At 42.5% G+C, this 24662-nt stretch overlaps 1 protein-coding gene across 1 annotated transcript in view; it reads right to left on the bottom strand.

Moving 5' to 3' along the window:
• ARIH1 (ariadne RBR E3 ubiquitin protein ligase 1) overlaps positions 1-24412 on the bottom strand; it is a 34638-nt gene extending 10226 nt beyond the window's left edge. Inside the window, exons 1-8 of the mRNA XM_063449373.1 lie at positions 23066-24412; positions 15094-15161; positions 6384-6528; positions 5579-5671; positions 5295-5350; positions 2988-3054; positions 1164-1270; positions 326-368 (exon numbers count right to left, since the gene is read on the bottom strand). Coding sequence (XP_063305443.1) covers positions 326-368; positions 1164-1270; positions 2988-3054; positions 5295-5350; positions 5579-5671; positions 6384-6528; positions 15094-15161; positions 23066-23350 — 864 coding nt within the window. The 5' untranslated portion in view covers positions 23351-24412. The remainder of the gene's footprint in view (positions 1-325; positions 369-1163; positions 1271-2987; positions 3055-5294; positions 5351-5578; positions 5672-6383; positions 6529-15093; positions 15162-23065) is intronic.
• Positions 24413-24662: the final 250 nt, after the last annotated feature.

A 24662-nucleotide genomic window follows, 5' to 3' on the forward strand; every position in this document is an offset into this window, starting at 1 on the left:
TGTAAACAGTTGGATTACACATTTTGTTTACCAACAAGTAAAATAGAAATAATTTTTTCCCACATTCCTCCAGCATGACATAAATTTTTCTAGACACTAGAATAGTTCGCTCACTTCAAGTGTCCGATATTGGAATAAATGGGAGTGGTGAACCCAAACTTTGTTTCCATTTTGTTTACACTTAGTTTCAGTGGGAGAAGCTTTGCACAGATATGCAATTCAAGTCCGTGCTCAATGCTCTTCTCATTGGAACTTATGAGAGTGTAGTGAATGGCTGGAGTATTAAGCATCCAAATCACTGCAGCAGCTTTAAGCCTGTACTTACCTTACATTTGACTGGGTCGTGCCAGTTTTCTCCACAATTAAAACTGTAAAGACACAAAACTAAAATCAGATCTTTATATATATATAAAAAAAAAAAAAAACACCTGGAGAGCATGTGATCAATAGGGCTCTTAAACCTGGCAAAGGCAGCTGTCACAAGGCATAATTAATCAAAGCTGAACATTTGTCAGAGATGCTGTAAGTTAGAAAAGATAAAAACACAGTTGGGTGCACTCAGCATTGCTTTAACAGAGAGAGATCATTCAAATCAGGGTAAGGTTAAAGGGTTAGTGTAACGGGTACTGGTGGCTATGATGCCAGAGGTAACCAGTTAATGGTGGTAATGTCTACGTCACATTATAGGGATGAAATATTTGTAAACCTTTTTTTTTTTTTTAAAAGACCATTAAGGACAATGTAACAACTACATCTCAGTGAAGTCTTTATGGTGTCTGGAGTTCCAGGATGCAGTCTTACCCTATTGGGTTAAACCATTGTAAAACAGTTTAAATCTTAAGTCCTCCCAACAGCCCCCTGTCTCCTCATCTGGCCCCAGCTTTAATGCTGAAGCATTTCTTTTGGGCATTGTTGATAAGCTGAGCGTGTCAGCCTATCAATGGTCGAACACAGAGAAATGCTTTAGAAAAGTACAAACCTTTGTAAAACATAGGGGGCAGAGTTGGGATGTACCTATAAGTATGCTATTGTATATGTAGTCACTAAAGGAAATGCAGCATATCAGTGTCTGAGATTACAAAGCAAAACATGCAAGCTTTAAAACAGACAGTTAATACAGAGTAGTTGGTCATTCTATTCTGCCGTTTGCCTCAATTACTCACCAAAACTGACGGCCACATTTGCATCGGACAGGCTTGGCGTCAGGATACTGAACCTTTACCACGTGATGGCAGTCTGGAGCAGGGCACCACTTCAGGAGTCTGTTGCACTGACAAACAAGAAAGAAAAAAAAAAGTTTCAAATAAAAGATATGGGAAAGGAACAGTGTCAGCAGCATTAATGCAGAGAAACAACTGGAGATGTATCAAAAGGCAACAGTTTCTGGGCTACTCTCTTACTACTGTGCTGCATCGTGATTCAGTGAGAATGAAGTGATATGACATCACTTCTTCCAAAACTCGAGGGCAGACGTATAAGGGAGCCTTAAAATGCGCTCTGCTACAGTGCATACAGAGATGCACCATTACAACTGCTAGAGTCCCAATAGAGGCAATCTTCTGAACTCTACAGTGACAGACAGGGAGACAAATTATTAGTGCCCAATGCTAATTCTGTGTTACCAAGCCTATATTAGCTGTGTCTGTCCTTTTCTCATTAGTTTTAACCACTATAATGCCAGGAAAACAAACTTGTTTTCCTGGCACTATAGTGGCCTGAGGGTGCCTCCACCCTCAGGGTCCCACTCCCTCCGGGCTGAAGGGGGAGGAAGGAGGTTAAACACTCACCTGTCTCCAGCGCCGGGGACTCTCCTCCCTCTTCTGACGTCACCGGCTGAATGCGCATGCGCGGAAAGAGCCGCGCGCGCATTCAGCCAATCCATAGGAAAGCATTCTCAATCCTTTCCTATGGACGCTGGCGTCTTCTCACTGTGAAAATCACAGTGAGAAGTGCCTCTAGCGGCTATCAATGAGACAGCCACTAGAGGCTGGATGAACCCATATGTAAACATAGCAGTTTCTCTGAAACTGCCATGTTTACAGCAGGCAGGGTTAATCCTAGCTGGATCTGGCACCCAGACCACTTCATTAAGCTGAAGTGGTCTGGGTGCCTATAGTGGTCCTTTAATGTTTTTAGCTGTTCATCTTTGTGTACGTATGTATAAATGGCGCGCGTGTAAGTATGTATGTGTCCGCACAAACAGCTAAAAACATGGACATGTTAAAAATAACGAGAAAAGGATAGACACCGCTTTACAAGAGCAACATTTATATGGATATAAAAGGTTTATGTTATAGACAAATGTGCATGGTCATTTAGGAAGTACAATTTATAATGTATATTGACTTGGAAACATCTTTCCAGATAAATACATATTTTATTCTTTCAAGATGATGCAACCTATGTATTGTTTCTTCCAAGTCTTCAATCAGAGCATGGAGTGAACCTGGGTACAAAAGACCGTTTGCTAATCACAATATAAAGACTGATTAGGATTATCACAACCAGGTCTCAAAAGTAGTTGCCGTTGGTGGGTGAACATTTAGCCCCGACAAGGAGAAATTCATCGCTGGTGAGTGTCCCATGGACTCTCCAGGGTTGCTGTGACGAGTAACTTAAGGTCTGGTTAGAAGTGTAGGAATTAAAACTTTTAGATTATAACCATTCATTATGTTAGGAAATTTATATAACTAGAACATAAATGAGGCACCAAAATGTTGAAAAAATTAAAAGACTCACTGTTAAATTACCTTTTTTTTGTTTCACTCATTATTTACTTACACCAAAGAATGTTACAGTGAAACATGCTGAGCCAAAAGGGACAAGTAATTGTCTAGAATTAATCAGCTGGTGTTATAATTTCCACACAGATGGAATGCAGCATCACATTTAAACCATTACAGATTAGGAGAGCTTAAGTTCTATCTTCTATTGCAAATACATGAACACATGCAACGATCCACACAATATTTATAGCAGGCACTTACCTCTACAAAACTATTAGTTATTAAATGCTGATACTTTAACTTCACTTTTGAATCTGTGATCAGGCGCCTGACAAAGAAACACACACGAAAAATGTTTGAACACAGGAGGATAGGCAAGCTCAAAAACACATTGTTGTTTCAAAATAATAAAATATAAATTCTAGGGTGTAGTGGTGAGTGACCAGGAGTTAAATTCCTATGCTTTATAAAGGGACTGCCCCGCTTCTAATAACCAATTTTTTATTTAATACCCATGGCCTAGACCAGTGTTCAGGGGACCTAGTGTGTGTTTAATAAATCATATAAAAGAAACGGTCTCATTTGAAAAACATTTCTGAAACTAGAGATGTAGCAACTATGTGTATCTTCACTTGTTATGGAGACAAAGATTCAAGACACCCCCCAAAACTTTGACATCACAGTTGTCCGTCGCACAGAGCACATTTCACCTCTGATTCAGCAAACTTTTTGTCCAATGCTCAACTGGTTAAAGAAATAAACAAAAATATTTTGTGGTTATGATGGCTGGACCGCAGTGCTGCACTGGCACCCTAGGTTCATTGTTAAACTGCTGAATCCCTGGCCGCCAGAGACACTCATTGCAGCTTTTGCTCTGGCTAAAACTTCCTTGTATACAGAAGTAGATAGGTGGAGGAGGAATGATGAGTGTCACATGAGCACTCCTCAGCTAATCACGGTCCCCCTACTTCCACTTAAGTAAACTAGGGCTGTGGAGTCAGTCCACAAAACCTTTGACTCAGACTCCTCAATTTAAAGGGGAACTCCAGTGCCAGGAAAGCAGTCCGTTTTCCTGGCACTGCAGGTTCCCTCTCCCTCCCACCCTCTATCCCCGGTTGCTGAAGGGGTGAAAACCCCTTCAGTAACACACCAGAGGCAGTGACGAAGTCCCACGTCGCTGCTTCTCCCTCCGCCGCCACTCCTCCTTTGCATTATGTTGGCCGGTGGGCGAGACTAACCCTGCCCACTGGCCGGGGAGACCTAATGCGCATGCGCATTAGTGCTCCCCAAAGGAAAGCATTGAAAATGCTTTTCAATGCTTTCATATGGGGAAATGAGCGACGCTGGAGGTCCTCACACAGCGTGAGGACGTCCAGCGACGCTCTAGCACAGGTTTCCTGTGCTATGATCCAGGAAGTGCCCTCTAGTGGCTGTCTAGTAGACAGCCACTAGAGGTGGAGTTAACCCTGCAAGGTAATTATTGCAGTTTATAAAAAAAACTGCAAAAGTTACACCTGCAGGGTTAAGAGTAGTGGGAGTTGGCACCCAGACCACTCCAATGGGCAGAAGTGGTCTGGGTGCCTGGAATGTCCCTTTAAGTTACCACGACTCCTTATACTATATTACAATTACTGTATTTGCAGGCATAAAAACTAAACTCAACTAATATGTTGAGCATAAAGTAGTTGATGCATATCGGTATCACTTCCAACTTCTTTTCTCAAGAATTTCTGGAGTGCTCACCATCACATTTATCATTCTGTAAAGTACACTTTGGACTTATTATTTACTCTTAAAAAACACATTTGGGAGAATTAGCAGATAAGATTATAACTTAAGGTATCCTATCATTCATATGTAAACACAGCTGACTGGTTTAAGAGAAGCAGGCCTGCTATTGGCCAAAAAGTAAACTACAGGCTAATGTTTTGTTTACATTTAAACTCTCAGCACCTGATTAATTGTATAGAAAAATAACCCGTCATTTCACAGGATACAGTAAGTAAAACATATATAATTTTGTATGAAACGGAAGAAACTGTTGACTTGTGTTGCATAGCCATGGTTCAAGTCATAAGCGTATGCAAGGCCAAGCGTAGGCCCAGAAGAAACATTATTTTGACTTCGTATTGACTTATGCAGCGAACATACGCCTAAACCTATATTATACCTTACTGGCATATATGGTACATTTTGTTGGAGTCGACATTTTTATCCACTCCTGTAACCCAATAATTGCTTTTGATTCCATTACACAAGGATGTATTATTAGCCAGTGCAGAGTGACCATTAACTATTAGCTTACTATTAAACCGTATGCAATGGTAGTGAAACAAGGGACAGCCAGGGCTGTCCATTCATAATAACCAAATCAGAGAGTTGAAATGGTTATGATGAGTGTTTCTTTTAACATTATCAAGCTGTACTCCTAACTCTTTTATAGCAAAAGGAGAAAGCAGTGACTAGCTTGCACAACAACATTTACTTGGAAAAAGATATGCCTATGCTTATCCTGTATAATTTGTCTTAAAAATGCCAACAATCTACACAAAGGCTCATTTTACTTACATTACGGTATTGTCATCAACTAAGATATCACAGCCATGGGCTGGGCAGGAGATAGTCTGGGGGAGAAAACAACAAATGTGTAATTAAACATCCTGGACAATAGAGGCTGGATCAGAAAAAAAAAAAAAATACAAAAGTGAAGAGACATAAATGGAAGCAAAAAAAAGAAGACTGTTAAAGGCACACAGGGAAAGGTTAGAGGCAAACCAAGAATAATGAAAATAAATATAAGTCAACAAGACTATGCCTGCTACCCAGTCATTAAGTGTTTTCCCCAATATTACCTGTCCCATTCCTTCCTCTATGATTTTTGTGGTTAAGTACTCGCTCCAGCACTGCATACAAAACTTGTGACCACACTCAAGGCCTGTGAAATACTGAAGAGGAAAACCAGTTATGGGACCTTTAAAAACTGCTGAGCAGCGAAGAAAAAAACAAGAAGTATGCAGTGATCAACACGATTTGCAGTCAACATTGATGGATTATTTGAGAGTGAACCAAGTAAAGGAAATAAAATAAAATACTTTTACAGAGGAAGCAGAGAATTACAGCAATAGATTCTTGAACGTGTCCAAAAAGGTGTAAACTATTATAAGATCACAACTTGATCATAAATGTCAAAAGGGATTACATATCGCACTTGTACTAACAAAAAAAAAATATGTTTTATGTAAACCTTTGAGAGATAAGTTCTAATTTAGTAGTTCTTCTCAAAGTTTTTGTTTTATTAGGTTAAACTTAAACCTCATTAGAGGGGGTTAGCAGTTGGTTCATTTCAGGAAGGACCTCTACGTAGGTTAAAGGGTTTATTTTCTGTTAGGACCAGTGTTTGGAGCACCCTCTACACCTAGTGGCATGTGCATCCCATGATCCAATGTCTTTTTAATCTGTGCCTAACTCTTTATGTCTACATGACATTTTCCAACTATAAGTAAAATCGATTATTCTGTGAGTCCTTGCTGAAAATTGCTCACATGGCAAATGATAAAAATGGTAAGAGATTGGAGTATATGCCATACAGTACTGCTAGTAGTGATCAATTCCACAGCATAACGGAGAGGCCAGGTCATTTTGTTTTGAAACACTTACTGAATTGGGGTAATTCAAGTAGCAGATCTGGCAGGGCATGTCTTGGGCAGAGGAACGAGTGTTCATTTGGCGCGTTCTTGACTTCTTACTAGGGTTAATAACGTGACATTCTGAAAAAAGTTTTTCCAAGTTTCCATCAAAATACCTGTGAAGACATGCAACAAGTTATTCGCTTAGACCGGAAAAAAGTTTTTAATTTAGATCAAGAATTATGGACATACAAACGTGAATTCATTGAAAACCTACTAGAACAGCGCTTTTTAACTCAGCCCAAAAAGACCAGGGCCCACTATATAGTGACCAACTAGTACTGTAGAAATATTGGGCAATGTTAAAACTATGAGAATTAACGAGCTAGACAGTTTTGCAGGAAAAATGTTCAAAAGAAATGTGTAGCCTATGTCATGCCGCACTATTACGCCTATACAACTAAGGGACCCAAACCCTCACCCCCCCCCCCTCCCCAGAGGTTACCCTACAACATAACCCCTCCACCAACCAGTAATCTCCTCATGCTATATGTAATGTTACCTTGTCAAAATTAATGTATTTATCTGTCTCATCTTCCGCAGCACCTCACATAACATGGTATAAGAGTCATAAGAAAGGGGGAGGCTCGACCCCTAGGTACTACGACCCCCCCCCCCCCATGACACACCGACAACCATCCACAGGACACTGTGAAGAGACAAGCTCAGACAAGAGAGACGCCCACCCCCGGCCCACAGACCACACCTCAATGACCCAAGGAGACACTGATATACAACGCGCACAACCCCCCCTGAATCACTGTTGGTCGCAAAGACAGGTAGGATGACCGCCAACTACACTACACGGTCCATGGGACCCCACAGTCCCACTGACACGAAAGTAAGACTACTACCCTGATTGCTACACTTAACCTCAGGTCGGAGCACACCCCCAATCCAGGCAGGCACTCCTGACGCACCCTACACCACTAACCTCTAACAAACCCCCGCCTCCACCACTGGAGGACGGGACAAGTTAGACACCACCCAACACTACCCACATGGGACGACCGCAAAACCCCTAGAGACCCACGTCGCCAACCTTCTAACATTTGACGAACAACTCATAACCCACAAAACAAAAACAAAGTAGGGAAGAGGGAGGCACCACTCCTCGCCCACCTCACCCCCTACACAGGACCAAAGGTCCACACAGAACGGACAGAGACACCCACGTCCACGGCCACCCCCAAATACGACCTGGCAACCCTGTCATAAGACCAGGCCTACCGTGCAGACAACTCCTCATTACAAACACCTACACACACACACCACATACACTACCTAACAACCCCCCTCATCTCCCTTCTTCTATTCCTCTTTCCCTCCTCCCATCTCTCTCAGCTTTCGTCTCTCCACCCACTTCCACCTCGCGCCTCCTCTTCCTCCTCGCTCCCTCCTCCAGATGCCGCGGAGCCCAACAAACGAACCCCCACAGGGACCCGTCAGCAATCCAGGACCCAAAACCAAACCTAAACACCTCACCTGCATATCCATAAACTGTAAAGGCCTAAATAACCCGACCAAAAGACACCGCCTGCTTAGATGGGCGAACCGAACCAAAGCCGACATTATCCTGCTCCAGGAGACACACTATGAAAACTCCAGAGCGTTCCCCCTCCGCAATAGATATTATAGGGATTGTCACCTAGCGAACTCCCCAGCCGAAAAGAAAAACGGGGTAGCCATACTGGTTCGCACCTCCTGCCCACTCACGATTATACGCACAGTAGCTGACCCACAAGGCCGATACGTCACAGTATCAGGACACATAGGTCCCCATAGGTACGCAATAACCTCCATCTATGCCCCTACCCTCCCAGACCCCAACTTCTGGGACACCTTCCAGACCCACCTCCGAATTTTCTCATCACACCATATGATCATAGGTGGGGACTACAATGCGACCCTGGCCCCGGATATAGACAGGAAACGGACTCATACCCTAGGCACAAAGCCCCCACCAACCGCCCGTACAGACAAACTGCTACAAGCATTCGCCACGCGAACACAACTAGTAGATATATGGAGGACACTACACCCCACCACGGCAGACTTCACTTTCTTCTCACACCCCCACACCTCGTACTCACGCATAGATATGTTCCTCATCTCCCCCACCCTACTCCCACATATAACACAAGCATCGATAGGGTCGATCACGTGGTCAGACCACGCAGAGATCCTCCTTCAACTCACTATCCCAAACACTACCAAAGTATGGTCCTGGAGACTCAACCCAACCCACCTCCACAACCCATCCATTAAAGAAGCCATCAGACAGGACATTAACACCTACTTTGAACTTAACAAAAACTCAGTGACTTCGGCGGGCACTCTATGGGCGGCGCATAAGGCCGTTATTAGAGGCAAGTTAATAGCAGCAGCCACAGCACATAAAAAGAAACAACAAGCGGAACTCGAACTACACCTCACGGCCCTCAGGACGACGGAACTTCTACACAAAACAAATCCTACACCCGCCCTGGCAGCCCAACCGCAAACGCATAGAAACAACATACAAAAATTTATGGCACAAGACTCCCAAAAAGCACTCCAATGGACGAGGCAAATGTTTTATGAAAAGTCTAACAAGGCGGACACATTACTGGCCCACAGACTGCGCCGTCGGCAGAGAGCCAAACATATAACCCGCATAAAAACACCCGACGGACGGATACACACGCTACCACACCAAATCGCGAACGCCTTTCAAAAATACTATGCCTCACTCTACGACCATACCCCCGAAATACGACAGAACCCCACCCTAACGCATACGAAAATAGAAACGTTCCTGGAACGCATTCCTCTGCCCTCACTGACAGAAGAGGGCCGTCAAACACTCAACACACCAATCACCACCGAGGAAATCGCACAAGCTATAAAATTCCTAAAACCGAATAAGTGCCCAGGCCCCGACGGCTACTCCGGCCTCTATTACAAAACTTACCCAACGGAACTCCTCCCGCACCTACTAACACTATTCTCCTCTATCATGGACGGGGAACCCCCCCCCCAGACATGTTGAGGGCAAACATATGCCTGATACCGAAACCTGATAAGGACCACCAAGACCCGGGCCACTACAGACCCATATCACTACTCAACACCGACATCAAAATCCTCACGAAATTACTTGCCAACCGTCTTCTCCCATTCCTACCTAAACTGATACACCCGGACCAGGTAGGTTTCATCCCACACCGCCAGGCAAGCGACAACACCAGGAGAACATTTGACCTCATCTGGCTAGCAAACAAACGCAAACACTCCACACTCCTCCTCTCCCTAGACGCCGAGAAGGCATTTGACCGCATCCTCTGGCCCTACCTATTCGCAACCCTCAACAAAATGGGCTTCCCCGCGACCTTTATCGGAATGATCAAAGGACTGTACTCCCAACCCACAGCAAATCTCCTTATCCCGAACGCCCAACCTCCCACCTTCACGATCCACAACGGCACAAGACAAGGCTGCCCCCTCTCCCCTCTCCTCTTCGCCCTCTCCCTGGAACCCCTCCTACAGGCAATCCGACAACCATAACCGGCATTAAAAACTGGGACATAGAATATAAAGTGGCGGCCTACGCGGACGACCTCCTGTTGACGCTGACAGAACCCACAACATCCCTCCCCCCACTACTGACCCTCCTAGAAGACTACGCAACAGTGTCAGGATACAAATTGAACCTCAGCAAGACAGAAGCCCTACCAATCCACGTCCCTCACGACGCTCTAGAGGCACTTAAATTAAAACACCCGTTCCGATACGAACCACAGTCTATACAGTACCTAGGAACGCGACTACCGGCAGAACTAAACATGACGTATCAAATTAACTACCGCCCACTACTAACCAAAGCGACACAAGACTTGGAGACTTGGCAAAATCTCTCCATCTCCTGGCTGGGCCGCCTGGCATCTATAAAGATGAACCTCCTCCCGCGATTCCTATTCCTATTTCAGGCCCTGCCTATACCCATATCCAAAGCAGACTTCAGATCTCTACAGACACGTATAGACAAATTCATCTGGACGGGGAAAAAGGCACGGGTCAAAAGAGCAACACTGTACGTACCACATAAAATGGGGGGTTTAGGCCTCCCCAACTTATGGGACTACCACCAGGCGGCCCAACTCGCACAAATACAGAACATACACGCCCCAGCGGGACAAAAAATCTGGGTAGACTTGGAGGATGACCTGCTCGGTCGGGACTTTCCCTCCCTACTCTTCTGGCTACCAAAAAAAGACAGACCACAAACCCCCCCCACAACACCCGCGCTAACACACTCCATACAACTCTGGGACCAAGCCACCCGCAAACATAAAATTATCAACTTCCCATCCCCATTGACGCCCATATTACGCAACACCCAATTCGAACCAGGAATGACCCCACAGGATTTTGCACGGTTCGAAGATAATGAACTGATCAGATTCTGCCACTTTTTCAGAGGACCACAACTACTCCCCTTCCCGGAGCTACCGAACACCACACCATTTACCACGTTCGACCACTTCCGCTACCTGCAAATCAGAAGCTTCTTGTCCCAACCGCCTAACCACCAATCGGCCATCACACCGGCCACGACCTTTGAAAAAATGTGCATGCGCTCCCCAATACAAAAGGGGCAGATATCCACTATCTATGGAATACTCCACAACTCCACCTCCCATGAAGCTCTTTCATATACAGCAGCATGGGAAAGAGATATAGGACAACCAGAAGACCCATCAGACTGGAAAGATGTATGGGACGCCACGGCCTCGCTCACAATCTGTGTCACACACAAGGAACAAGCTTACAAGACGATGTTCCGATGGTACATCACCCCCCTGAGGCTGAAACAAATGCGTTTCTCCACCTCAGACCGTTGTTGGAAGGGATGTGGGGAGCAAGGCACCTACCTCCACCTCTGGTGGGAATGCCCCCAAATCACCCCACTTTGGAGAGAAATAGCCCAGATGATAAACAGAATGCTCCACAGCAATCTACCACTAGACCCCTGGATATGGCTTCTCTCTAAACCACACAACACCCTAACACGCGCCCAAAATAAGCTCACAGCCCGGGTGGCATTAGCCACACGAAGAACCAAAGCCAGACACTGGGGCAACAACACCACCCCCTCCATGCCCGAAATCCAAAGGCGCATAGAAGAAGCCGTAGAAATGGACAAACTATCAGCCCTGATCCATGACACGACTAAATCTTTCCACAAGGTATGGGACCCTTGGATAATGAGAGTGGCAACACTGCCATAACCTCCTTCACATATAACCCCTGCCACCCAAACCCCCCCGCTCCTCCCCTGGGAGGGGGGGCGGAGGATGCGCGATCTTCCCCCTTCTCTGGTCCTGCTCTTCCTCTTCCTCCCCCTCTCTCTCTCTCTCCCCCTTCTCTCTCCCCCCCCCCCCCTAGCACACACCTCAACCATGCCTACCCCAACATTGCAACACTACCACACTGACACCACAAGCCAACAACCCACCAGCCAACCCACCACAAACACCACCCTAACCTACAACGGATAAAAAATGACAGACTCACACACATTCCCCCCAACCCAGGCATGGCCACATTAAGAACCCCACCCAAACAGACACCGATAAGACATATCTCCACCACACTCCTACATACGACACACACCACTCAACACTTACCCTCCCCGACCCAAATCAAAACTCACACGAACCACCCGCCGAGACAGACCCCACGCCACCACCCCCCAAAAACACACCCAAAAAGTACCCACGAACATATACGCACACGGCAACCCCACCTCACACCCTACCCCCCACACCCAACAACATCGACTAAGATACAACACTAAACTACTACAACAGATACACCACGTAACCGTAGGAGACTAGACCCTAACCTCCCCGGCTACGCCGCCAGACAGAGAATTACCCTACCCTCGACCAAGTTCTGTACCCCTCTCCCCAATCCCCAGAGCTACAACAGAAACTGTCGTACCAGCGACTAAAAGCCACATAAAAGACGGATATCTAAAGCACCTGAAGCAGACAAGAGGTGGTGACGTAACACCGACGATAGAACATACGACTACGATATACAAACTCTATAACCCTACCCCCACCTCCGAGTTATTCTACCTATTTTCCTCCCCCCCCGACGAAACCTAGACACCGCATCCAAACGCCTTCACAGGTACATACAATAATGGAAATCAAACCAAAAAGAAAATAAATACCCACGGCGGGCAAGGTTATATGAGCCCACAGAAAAGGCTTCTGCGCAAGCCAACTGTATGACACCAAAAATCGATACACATGCTACTAACCAAACCTTCCTTTCTGTCATACCGCTTAAGCAACCACAAAAGCATGGGCTTCTGCGCAATCCATCCTAAGTTTTCTTCTACATACCTGTTGATATACAAATTAAGGTTTGGAAAAGCGTACATATTAACTGAAATTGTTTGTCAATAAGTATCCCGTTTAGATAGACCCGGGCTTACAATTACAATACCATTGAGATGGCATAATCTTCCCTACCAACAGTTACTTTACCCTATGCATTGTCTTTACCCACTATTTCAAACGCCTGACAATTTCGGTCATGCTCATTCATAGTTTTAATCTTTATTTTATAAAAAATGTGTGCACTGTTATCGACATAACATGTTATGTACTGTTACTCACGGGTTCTCTGCAACTATTGTGGTTCAGAGAACCGAAATGTTATTTCATGCACTAACAAAAATAAAGAATTTATAAAAAAAAAAAAAAGAAATGTGTAGCCGATAACTTACCGATTCTGATATTCTGTACATTTACCATTTTGAAAAAAAAAAACTATTTCCACACAAATCTACAGTTAACTGAACATGTTTATTATTTTTTTTTTTTAAATCTTTTTTTTTATTAAGGTAAATGCACAAAAAATACATGCCAGTCAGAATTTTTTATGTTTTTAAGAAAATGTGTGTGTGTAGTGGATGCAGTGAGAGTATTTGATTAGTGGATGCAGTGTATGTTCCTGTAGTGTGTGTATAGTGAATGCAGTGTGTTTGTGTAGTGTATATATAATGAATGCAGAGTGTTTGTATAGTGAATGCAGAGTGAGTGTGTGTGTGTGTGTGTGTGTGTGTGTGTGTGTGTGTGTGTATATATATATATATAATGAATGCAGGGTGTGTGTTTGTGTAGTGTGTATATAATGAATGCAGGGTGTGTGTGTAGTGTGTGTATATATAATGAATGCCGAGATTGTGTAGGTATGTAATGTGTGTAAAATGGGGATGGGGCATTTTTATTTTATTTATTTTTAAATTTGTTTTAGTCCCCCCTCCCTGCTTCTTACCTGGCCAGGGAGGGGGAATATGGCATTCCCTGGGGGGCCCGCGGCAGTCCCAGCAACACTCTTACTTACCTTCCCAGCAGCTCCCCTGTCTAACTCTCACACAGGCCGCGGGACTTGTGAGAGTTACACAGCGGAGCTGCTGAAGGGAGCTGCTGAAGGGAGCTGCTGAAGGGAGCTGCTGAAGGGAGCTGCTGAAGGGAGCTGCTGAAGGGAGCTGCTGAAGGGAGCTGCTGAAGGGAGCTCCCTCCCCCTCCCCCAGGACCCTGACCATTATAGTGGTTATAATGACTGGAAAGTTCCTTTAATAATATAGGCATTATTTTACAGCACCAACACTATCCGCTGCACTATACAATGTGGATGCATAGAAGCAAGTAATTTACAAACAATATCATGCAGACAGAAATAAGTACTCAAGAAACTTAATGAAGTGGTTTGGGTGCAGTGGTCCTTTCATTTTGCAAAACATTGCAGCTTTTTAGAATTTGAAATTTACCATCAATTCTAACTACAGTGAATAATCCTGTATGTTTTAAAAAAAAAAAAAAAAAAAAAAAGCAAAAGGAGCCCGGACTGAAGGGAGCCTACATTTTAGAAATAACTATTGTTTTGTTTGTTTGAGACTATTGGTTCCCTTTAAATCTTTCAGCCCTCACATGACATTGTTATGACCAACCAAGATTGCAGTATTTTGAATTACACAAAGGGCTTAAGCATTTATATGAGCATGTGTCTTTGGAAATTTATCATATTTTGTATCTAAAACAGGAGTTATATGCAGCTAAAAGGATCACTCCACATCACAAAATCACTTCAGCTTGCTGAAGTGCTTTATGGGTGAGGAGTATCCTAGTTTAACCTCAATTTATAAAAGTACCGATTTCTATGCGAAATCAACACTTTTATAAATTAACAAGGGAGCACCCCACTGGTTGTCAAACAAAGAGCCAGAGAGGTAGGCAGCCTACTTCCGTCAACTCCCCTAAGCCAACGGAAGTGGCAGGCACGCTCAAGTAGAGCATACTTGCCTCCTCCCACTCAGATCAGAGGTGCACGCGAGCAACAATTTAAAGGTGTCTCAATGAGAAGTTTTTTCCCTGTGAAGAGACTGAAAAAAGGGGAGGGCTTGTTAAAACTGCAGTTCATAAGATCTGTTAACATTTGGCGAGGCAGGCTTGTAATCTGCACAACTAAACAGAGTATTGGCACATTCTGTGTTCTGACCCAACGTATAATAAAACCTGGGTGTTTCTGCTTTTCTGACCAGATAGCAAAGGTCGATTTCTCACCTTATACAGATGTAAAATAAACAAAACAGGAGAAGGATGACGACCCTATGTTCTTACCTTTCCATTAGTTTCTCTTTGTCCCAGTTAAAATGACTCAGAAGTATTCTAGTGATAGTAGCTGGATTCTGTACACAGACAAGGGTGTAAAAAAAGCATGTTATAAATACTTCTGTTAGAGAGTACAATAAAAGTTTAACAATTAAAAAGAGAACCTTACAAAGAAAAAAAACAAAACAGGTATTTCTGCAAGGTGAATAAGCATATAATTAACATATATGTTACTGCAGCCAGTGACTGCAACAGACTGACAGATAGATATTTTTACATAAACTCGTGCATGTATAAGATTTGTTATACATGAAAACATGTTTCTAGTGATGCTGCTATCTATATAAATGCTCTAAACCCTGGTCCAGGTTGCACATATATCAATATACAGATTTATTGGTCTTTGCAATAAGTGCCTTAATAAAGTGCCTTGCTAGGTCACTGCTATATTGCTATGCATCAGTGTCCAGCCACTGCCCATACATGACACGAGACATATATAAACACATGGGTTGACATTGATGTACAGCGCTGCGGAATGTGTTGGCGCTTTATAAATAATAATATATGTGCTCACTGCAAATATTAACACCATACTGATTGCCATACAAATGCGTAATAAGACTTAATTAATATATACTGTAATCCTGGATGGTTTCCAGAGCCCAAAATTGTATTATTTATATACACACACACACACACACACACTTTTATTGTTAGCCAATATAGAATCCAGTGGATTATATATCTAAAACCACAATCTTATTTGTTCCCGTCCCTATTAGGACCTAATCATCGGTAATAGAGGTAACTACCAACACAAATATTAGATCATTTCTCTAATTTGCCAATTTTGGTCTAATATTTGAGATTCAATCTGAATTTCCAACAAATCACACTTTATTGAATAAACCATGATAGCTTACCAGACACTGTTCTTTAAACCTGAATTGCTTAGTTACAGCACAACAGATGAAATGTGAAAGTAATCCTAGGCAATATCATTAAAAATATCTATTCAACTCAAAACATGTTAAAGGAGAACTGCAGCCATCTTTAGTCTGAAATACAGTTTATTCGAAAACTGGGCAGGTAATATAGCACGGATTCACAAATCCTGGCATGTGCAGGCAGCAGACATCCCAAGGTCTCACTCTGGGGTGATCTAAGACCTTCAAATTCTGCATAATCTTATCAAGTAAGAGGTGCTTCAGACCAAGGACAGCTAAAAATCAGTGAGCAAGTTTAAGCCAGGAGATGCACTAAAGAGTCATGAAGATGCATCCATTAAAAAAGAACGCAAAACACAAGGCTATATCACATTGATTCCGTGAAGACATTTTTCCTTTTTCAAAGTATTTCAAATTGTGCTGCTTGCAACTTATTACCAGTTCTCTGCTAAATGGGTAATTCTGACTGACCCCTCTGTTATAGATTTGGGAAGGTTACATGGGAAGAAAATGAGGTCAGCACACATTTCAGCCATTTACGGCCTGCTGACAGCTGAAACATTTGGCAGTGGAATGGTTAATACGTTCAGTGGACATCTTCGCTTGCTGCAGCCTCTCCGATTTCAAGGACGCCATGTGCACAACTTAGACACCTGACACAGCCGGAGGCTGAATATCCAACACTCATTTCTCAGGTACAGGAAGGGAAAACCAATGCAGAGGGCCAGAGCTACTCTGAGTTTATATTATGGTTCCCCTGTGTTAGGAATTCACTAAATATGGCAAGTGACGATCTGTGTTTGCTGGGAGGTGTGGTAGACTCCGGCGCATGTGCTTATATTCTTTAGCTTGCTTTGTAATTTTTGCTTGTAAAAGTGACTCATACAAATCTGTTCTACAAATACCACAAGTTTTTTTTCTTCTTTGTGATTTTCTTGATTCAGAGAGCAAGATTTCACGATCAGAAATATTTATTATTTGCTTTAGGAAAGTACTTTACTATGTGCGCAATGATTAGAAATGTCTCAGAATCTTTCTGCGTGCCTCCTGGAGGTTTAAGGTGCACACTCATGTGACTAGCTCTGTTCTGTTGGGGATATTCACCTAACCAGGAAATGCAGAGAACTGGTACTGCAAAATGTAGAAATGTTCCAGTTTGGCCACTTTGATTTAGGATTAGCATTTTAATGTGGCTGTCACTTTTGGGGGTGTCTGCATTTTATGCAAAGGCCCCCCAACGATGACATGATTCCTTAGTCTAAAGCAGCCCAGGGAAGAAGCTATCCCCTGAAGATTCCTCCATCTTTCTTGTTGGGCCAGCATTCACCAGGAGCCCTCTGTGCTATTGTACTTTTGCAGAACACAAAGGCCTATAAGTCAAGAGAGATACTCAACAGATCTAACTGCCAGTGCTGTAATATTGTGCATGCGCGAGTGTACAGCACTGACTTGGTCTCCTGGCAGATAAAAAGCCAGGAGCTGAAAAGGTTCCACCAGATGCACAGGTTGGTGGCTGCCAAGGATAGCTTCAGGTAGGTAAAACCAACCTCCCCCTGCACCTTTGGGCCATCGCAAACCAAGCTGCGATTTAACCATCAATGGACTTTGAAAATATGAAATAAATGTAAAAATTAAAAATATACACACAAAAATATGATTTCACTTGAGCATAGCCAGCCTGAAAATGAAGACCCCTAACCTGTCCCACAACTTTTACAATATTCTTTCTTCTATAAAATGTTACTTGCAGAGACAAAACACATATGATATACACGGATACAGACAACTACTCTTTTTAGAATCCTAGTACGACCAGGTAGTAATACTCCCATTTACAAAAAGTAATAATATATTGATAAGCTGAATTTCTTCGAGAGTGGTCAACCGACATCTTCAAAATTTGCTCTGTAAACTTTCCAATTTTATTATTTTGATGCCATTTATGGATATATCAGATATGTTTATAAATGCCAAATTTTGATGACATAAAAACACGCCACACATTATAACTTTACTTTTCTCCAACAATTCTCTCAGTTTACATTTAGAATTTTTATTCTTAATTAGTACGCAAAAACTATCTTAAATCGCTCACAATTCCCTATAACACGCCATCAGCCTTTTTGATTATTTGGCTTAATTTTATATTAAATTATTTTTCCATTCCATTTACCACACAATGAAAATATAGAGTAAAAGACTGCACAATGTGCTTTGAATGCTATTGAGTTGATTAGCCACTGATGTGAAGATCATTCACTTTGTTGGTTTGGTTCTCAAAAATTGATACAAAACTAGTTACTCGCTGTAGATAGTTGTGACTATCTGCCAGGGTAAGTCACGGAGGCTCCAAGGTAGAGGACAGAATGGTATGCATCGTTTAAAGTTCCTGTGGAACTCGCTTGCCTCCTCCGTTAGATGCTCACCCAGTCTCCACCCCTTCAAAAAATCGTTAAAAACCCACTTCTTCATAAAAGCGTTATCATTTAAACTGTTAACAGCTCCCGACTGATTCCTCTTCTGCAACTGTCACTAGTCTAATACTGTCCTTACATTTTTGTGTAATTTTACCCCACTCCCTCTAGCATGTAAGCTCATTGAGCAGCGCCCTCAACCCATTGTAAAGCGCTGTGGAATTTGATGGCGCTATATAAACATAATAATAATAATAATAATAATAATAAAAGTACATTTTGTTCCAAGATAGGTGATTTAGCTAATGTTGGATTAAATAAAATAAAAACAAATACAGTCACACTTCAGATATAGAACGAGCTTCTCAACTATCTTTTACAATTCTGGTAACAGAAGGAAGTCTCACCTATGGAAAAAAATGCTACTGGTGTTCCTCCCAGGGTGCTAGGACAACAAAGTATGTCAGTGACCATCAAATAAGTGACAACTGATCATCATTTGACACAATTTCATATCCTCATTTTAGCTATGCCTATCAAATGTCTTTAAAAATATATATTTCCTACACTCAAATTCACTCCATGGTGGTTTCTGGACATTGCCCTACTTTACCAGTTTAGTGAAAAACTACTGTCCAATTTGAGATGATGCCACAGACCTACCAAGGGCCTGTAATGAATATACAAATTAAATTAGATAATATGTCAAACATGCAAATAGCACCCAGGCAACCGATGCTGGAACTTTATTTTAGGTATGGAGTGAGATGAGATATCAAAAAACTGTGAAAGTGGAGACAAACCACAGGAACTGTTTGGATTTAGAAATGTGCTCTAAAAATACATTGACAAAAAAGTCCAATTTAAAATATTGTTCTCTTTAGATGAGTTAGTTATTTAGGAAATTATATTTCTCTGCAACACACAGGGGAAGTGGGATGAATAGCACAATTTTCCTGACATAAGCTTTGGCTCTTCATTGAAAAAACTAGAAAGGCTCATAGTATTCATAAAACACTAGCTCTCAAATGTTGCAACTGTCCTAGATGTATTGAAGCCTGCTGTACAAAAGCTGATTAAGCAGGGAAACAGGATGAGCAAAATTCCTGACATGGAGATAGGGCACAGTGATTAGCCAGTGCGTCACACACATAAGGAGATTGGCCAATGTACCAAGCAGCAAAAGAGACAATGCCATGCATAATATGATCATTTCATTTTAATTTATTAATAATGTCATCCAAACATTGTGCAAGACAAACTGCTAGCAAATAAATTTACAGAAATATATTTAGAAATACATGGTCTGATCACACAGTTAGCCACATGGAATTTCCATGTGCCAATTGTGGCATCATGTTTTAAGCCTCTTAGAATGTGTTGCATATGGAACTGAAAGCAAATGATGCCAAGTCTAGTGCATGATCATATGCGACTTCATGGTGATTAGCGGTGTTGTCTGAGCAGGAAGCAGTAATTGTAAAAAAAAATTCTAAATAAGTGCTCATCTATAAATATTCTAGCTGTTTGACTAGCACTATGTGGACATGAAGTGACGTTTAAAATGGCACTCTGACACGTGCTTTGTATGACCAGATCCCTTTAACAGTTTGGTGACATAGGCCTTATTTTGTGAACATCTGAACCAGTAACACCATGAAGAGGATACAAAACAGTGGCTGAATCAGCAGTCAATGAGGATTTAAAAATCTTGGGTGTATTTGGAGAAACGACACAAACAAAAATAAACATTTTCTCCATGTTTTATAAATCAACAAACGCAAACAATTTAGCTGTGCTGGGGCATGTTCATGAATGAGTGTTTAAAAGAGATTCTTTTTTTTGGGAAAATGCTGGACTAGACAGAGAAACCATGGGAACATGCCTAATAATATTAAACAATAGTGCAAGGGTGTTATTAAAATAATAAATTGATGCAAATAGAAGGGACATTAAAAAACTACTCTTTTACTCAAGATAAAGTACTTTTTAAATAGAATTATTGGTCTTGTCAACATTAGCATAACATTTTTAATTTTGTTTACAAAGCCAAAACAGCATTATTAACTATCCACCCCCCTTTATAAACTTGCAAAGAAAAAAAAATTACTTACCTGGAATCCAATGCCAGGAAAAGCTTAGCATGCTGGTTAACAAACGTCCGTCTAAGTCACTGCTGCCCACTTGTGGTCCAATCAGATGCATTTGTTTGTACCTTTCTAATGGCGTAGAGTGAAGGCATGCACTCAGAGCCAGCAAGGTGGGGGGAGAGGGGGAATTAAAGGGAAACTATAGTGCCAGTGTTTGTTTTCCTGGCACTATAGCTCCCACTTTGTCATTGCCTTCCCCCATGGTGCAAAAGGGGTTAATACCCCCTTCTGTCACTTACATGGGTCCAGCGCCAATGTCTCTCAGCACTGGCTCAGCTCTGCCCACGCTCCTCCCCTGCCAATGTGAGCCGACAGGGGAGACCTAATGGCCTTGCTCGAATTCGGATTTAACCATAGGAAAGCATTATATAATGCTTTCCTATGGGAATTACAGTGACTTGAGAATCCTTTTAATACAAACTGCAATAATTACCACTCTAGGGTTAAGAATGAAGTAGAGGTCTGGGTGCCTCCAGTGTCCCTTTAAGATTATAGGGAGGGGACAGACAAGCTGAGAACATCTGTTGTGAAGCGTGCACTGCAGCAGATGTAATATTTGCACAGATTTTATATTGGGCAGCCCCGAACACAGTTCCAGGCTGCTTAAACATATCTGTTTTCCTGGCACTGCAGGTTCCTGCAGTGCCCCTCTCCCTCCCACCCACCATCCCATGTTGCTGAAGGTGTTAAAACCCCTTCAGTGCCTTACCTGAATCCAGCGCCGATGTCCCTGGGAGCTGTGTCAGGCTCCACCTACGCTCCTACCCCGCCGACGTCAGCTGGCTGGGAAGACCTAATGCGCGTGCGAGGCAATACCCGCGCAATGCTTTCCTATGGGAATTTTGGCGACGCTGGAGGTCCTCATGCAAAGCGTGAGGACGTCCAGCGTAGTTTAAAACACTTTTCATGTTTTAATAACCCGGAAGTCCCTCTAATGGCTTTCTGGTAGACCGCCACTAGAGGAGGACTAAACCCTGCAAGGTAATTATTGCAGTTTATAAAATCTGCATAAAATAATTACGCTTGCAGGGTTAAGGGTGATGGGAGTTGGCACCCAGACCACTCCAATGGGGAGAAGTGGTCTGGGTGCCTGGAGTGAGTAACTATCCCACAGCAACAAAGTGCAAAAATCGTAGTATGTAGCTTTTCAAGCAGAAACACGGCACATACAGACTTCAACCACCTTGATTACTTCTAAAACCAAAAGTGGCCATGGTGGTTGGAGTAACCAGTTAATTCATTTAGTAGAAATGAAATTTGTTTGGCAAATGGATTGTGGACTCATTGCTATGCTATTTAAAAAAAAATCTACTTCCCTCATATGTATTGCAAATGTTACCGCTGTCTTACACTAACACAGAAGATTTATTTTAGCTTTATCAAAATGCTGTCTGTTTAGTCTAGACTGCATCAAAATTCTTCAAGTCAGGCTACCCCATTTATCTATGCACATAGTTCGCCAAGAGTATAAAAAAAGTATTTGAAAGAGGGTAAGAAGGCTTTAAAAGCATGTGACAATTATAATGTTAAATGGTCAATGGCAGACATCTGAGTGCACCACCCAGCTACTTGCTGCTGCCGACTGATAACAAAAGATATCCAACTAATGCTCTTTCAAAACTATACTCTTATCATATTTGACAGAAATTCACAAATTAACTTATACAAGCAAATAGCATGTTAGAAAACCTACAAACCTTTAAATCTTAGGCAAATACCCATAAAACATGTCAAAGGACAACTGTTACCTCAAAACAATGTTTTAATACAATAATACGTTAATCAAGTTTTGAAGGAAATTGTTTTTTTTTTTGTTTTTTTTTAAATAAAGTATAGTATATATAAGTATATTATACACATACCAACACACACACACCAACAGTCTCTGAGGTCTTACTTGCTTCACTCCCTGCACAGAAGCAGGGAAAACCATAGAGACTTGGTTTTCAAGCACTTGTGTCTGACAGTGCCTATATATAGCTAAAGGAACCGGTCATATACTTAAGGAAGGGATGAGTTTTGAAAAAGTTTTGATGAAAGGATATTAAAGAAATTTGAGGTAACAGTTATCCTTTAAATACTTTCAAACTGTATCATCATGAAATTTATTTGGAAGTATAATTGCACAATCAGATGCGATCAAGTCCCCTTGCCAATGCAAACCAGAAGAGTCCATGGCACACTCACCAAGAGTGGCTTTCTACTTACCAGGGTAAAAATTGAATTTCACCAATCACTAGTGGGGAGTGGAAAATTTGAGTCCTGCTATATTACATGAATATTTTTCTATTAAACCAGTATCACTGTATTCAGTTCTACAGAACCACCCGACTATATGTTGAGGACAGAACAAAGTGCAGTGGCAGACCATAATACCCAATACATGTGTATTTGCAATTTCATACATACATATATATATATATTTTTTAAATATATATTTTGCACAAAACTCAAGTTGTATATATACCTGGATGACTTCATTCACTTCCCGGATGCATTCCACCATATGTTGAAGTATCTGTTCAGCAGTGAGGACTTCATAACGGTAATCCTCATCTTCATCTCCACCAGGGCCTGGCCCAAGGGCACTCCCCCCTCCTTCCCCACAAAGCCCGGCTCGCTCTGATCCACCAAGCCCAGCTTCCACCAGTTCTACTTCTCCCAGTTCCAACTCATCATCATGTTCGTCAGCTGCACTGTCCTCACTACACTCATCATCAAACTCATAGTTGTATCCCTCATCTGAGTCCATGATCCCAGATAAGGGTAAACAGAAATTGCTATGAACCAACTCCTGACACTAACTTATAGGATAGCTCACAAATGGCTATGGTCACGAATCATAAAAATGAATACTATGAAGCAATAGAACACAGATGTGATATCAAATTCTAACAATGATGGACTTTCCTGCCTCCCACACACAAGAGTTAACTTTCTTGATTTAGGTCTGATCACACTGCTCCAGTTAGTATCAAACTGACAATCAGTTGAAAAAGGTCACCTACTTTGGTTAAGGTCACCTCAAAAATTCCTATATCACACGGAATCTGTAAAAGTATTATTTTTTTCAGTTTCAATATCTAGAGCGGAGCAATAATACATATAAAGAAAGGCCTAAGGAAGATTTCTTTTTTTCTTCGTTTTTTTTGACCCTGTAAATGGTTCTAAGATTTCCTTTATCAATGGAATGGTGTTTTTTGTTTTTTTTAACCTTTATCGTGATAAGTATGCAGAGAGAAAAAAAAACTACCCAGTAGTGAGCAGATTTATGTCTTATAATGATTAGAATTCCTAGAACTTGCCAACCTCAATAAATACGTGTAAATATCCTTTCCACATGTCTCCATATAGACAGGAATGGAAAGGGGGGGGGGGTCAGTAAATGAAATCTTATAACAATGGAGTGGAAAGATCCAAAATACTTGAAGCACACCCCACCTACTAATACAAAAGTATAGTTCTGAAAGGTGGCCCACCCTCCCTTTCTGAAACCCCCCTAATTCAATGTATGTGTGGTCACAGGGTGAATAGCACCAGGGATCCCTAATACCAGGCTGGGGGGACCCTGCTCTCTGTGATCCCCGACACCAGGCTGGGGTGGACCCTGCTCTCTGTGATCCCTGATACCAGGCTGGAGTTCCCTAATACCAGGCTGGGGGTACCCTGCTCTCTGTGATCCCTGATACCAGGCTGCAGTCTGTATACTGAGTGCCTGCTCTATGGGCTGCAGTCTGTACACTGAGTGACTGGGGTGGTCTATGGGCTGCAGTCTGTACACTGAGTGACTGGGTGGTCTATGGGCTGCAGTCTGTACACTGAGTGACTGGGGTGGTCTATGGGCTGCAGTCTGTATACTGAGTGCCTGCTCTATGGGCTGCAGTATGTATACTGGGGTGGTCTATGGGCTGCAGTCGGTATACTGGGGTGGTCTATGGGCTGCAGTCGGTATACTGGGGTGGTCTATGGGCTGCAGTCTGTATACTGAGTGCCTGCTCTATGGGCTGCAGTCTGTATACTGAGTGCCTGCTCTATGGGCTGCAGTCTGTATACTGAGTGCCTGC

Source organism: Pelobates fuscus, chromosome 3 (genome assembly GCF_036172605.1).
Source record: "Pelobates fuscus isolate aPelFus1 chromosome 3, aPelFus1.pri, whole genome shotgun sequence".
NCBI lineage: Eukaryota > Metazoa > Chordata > Amphibia > Anura > Pelobatidae > Pelobates > Pelobates fuscus.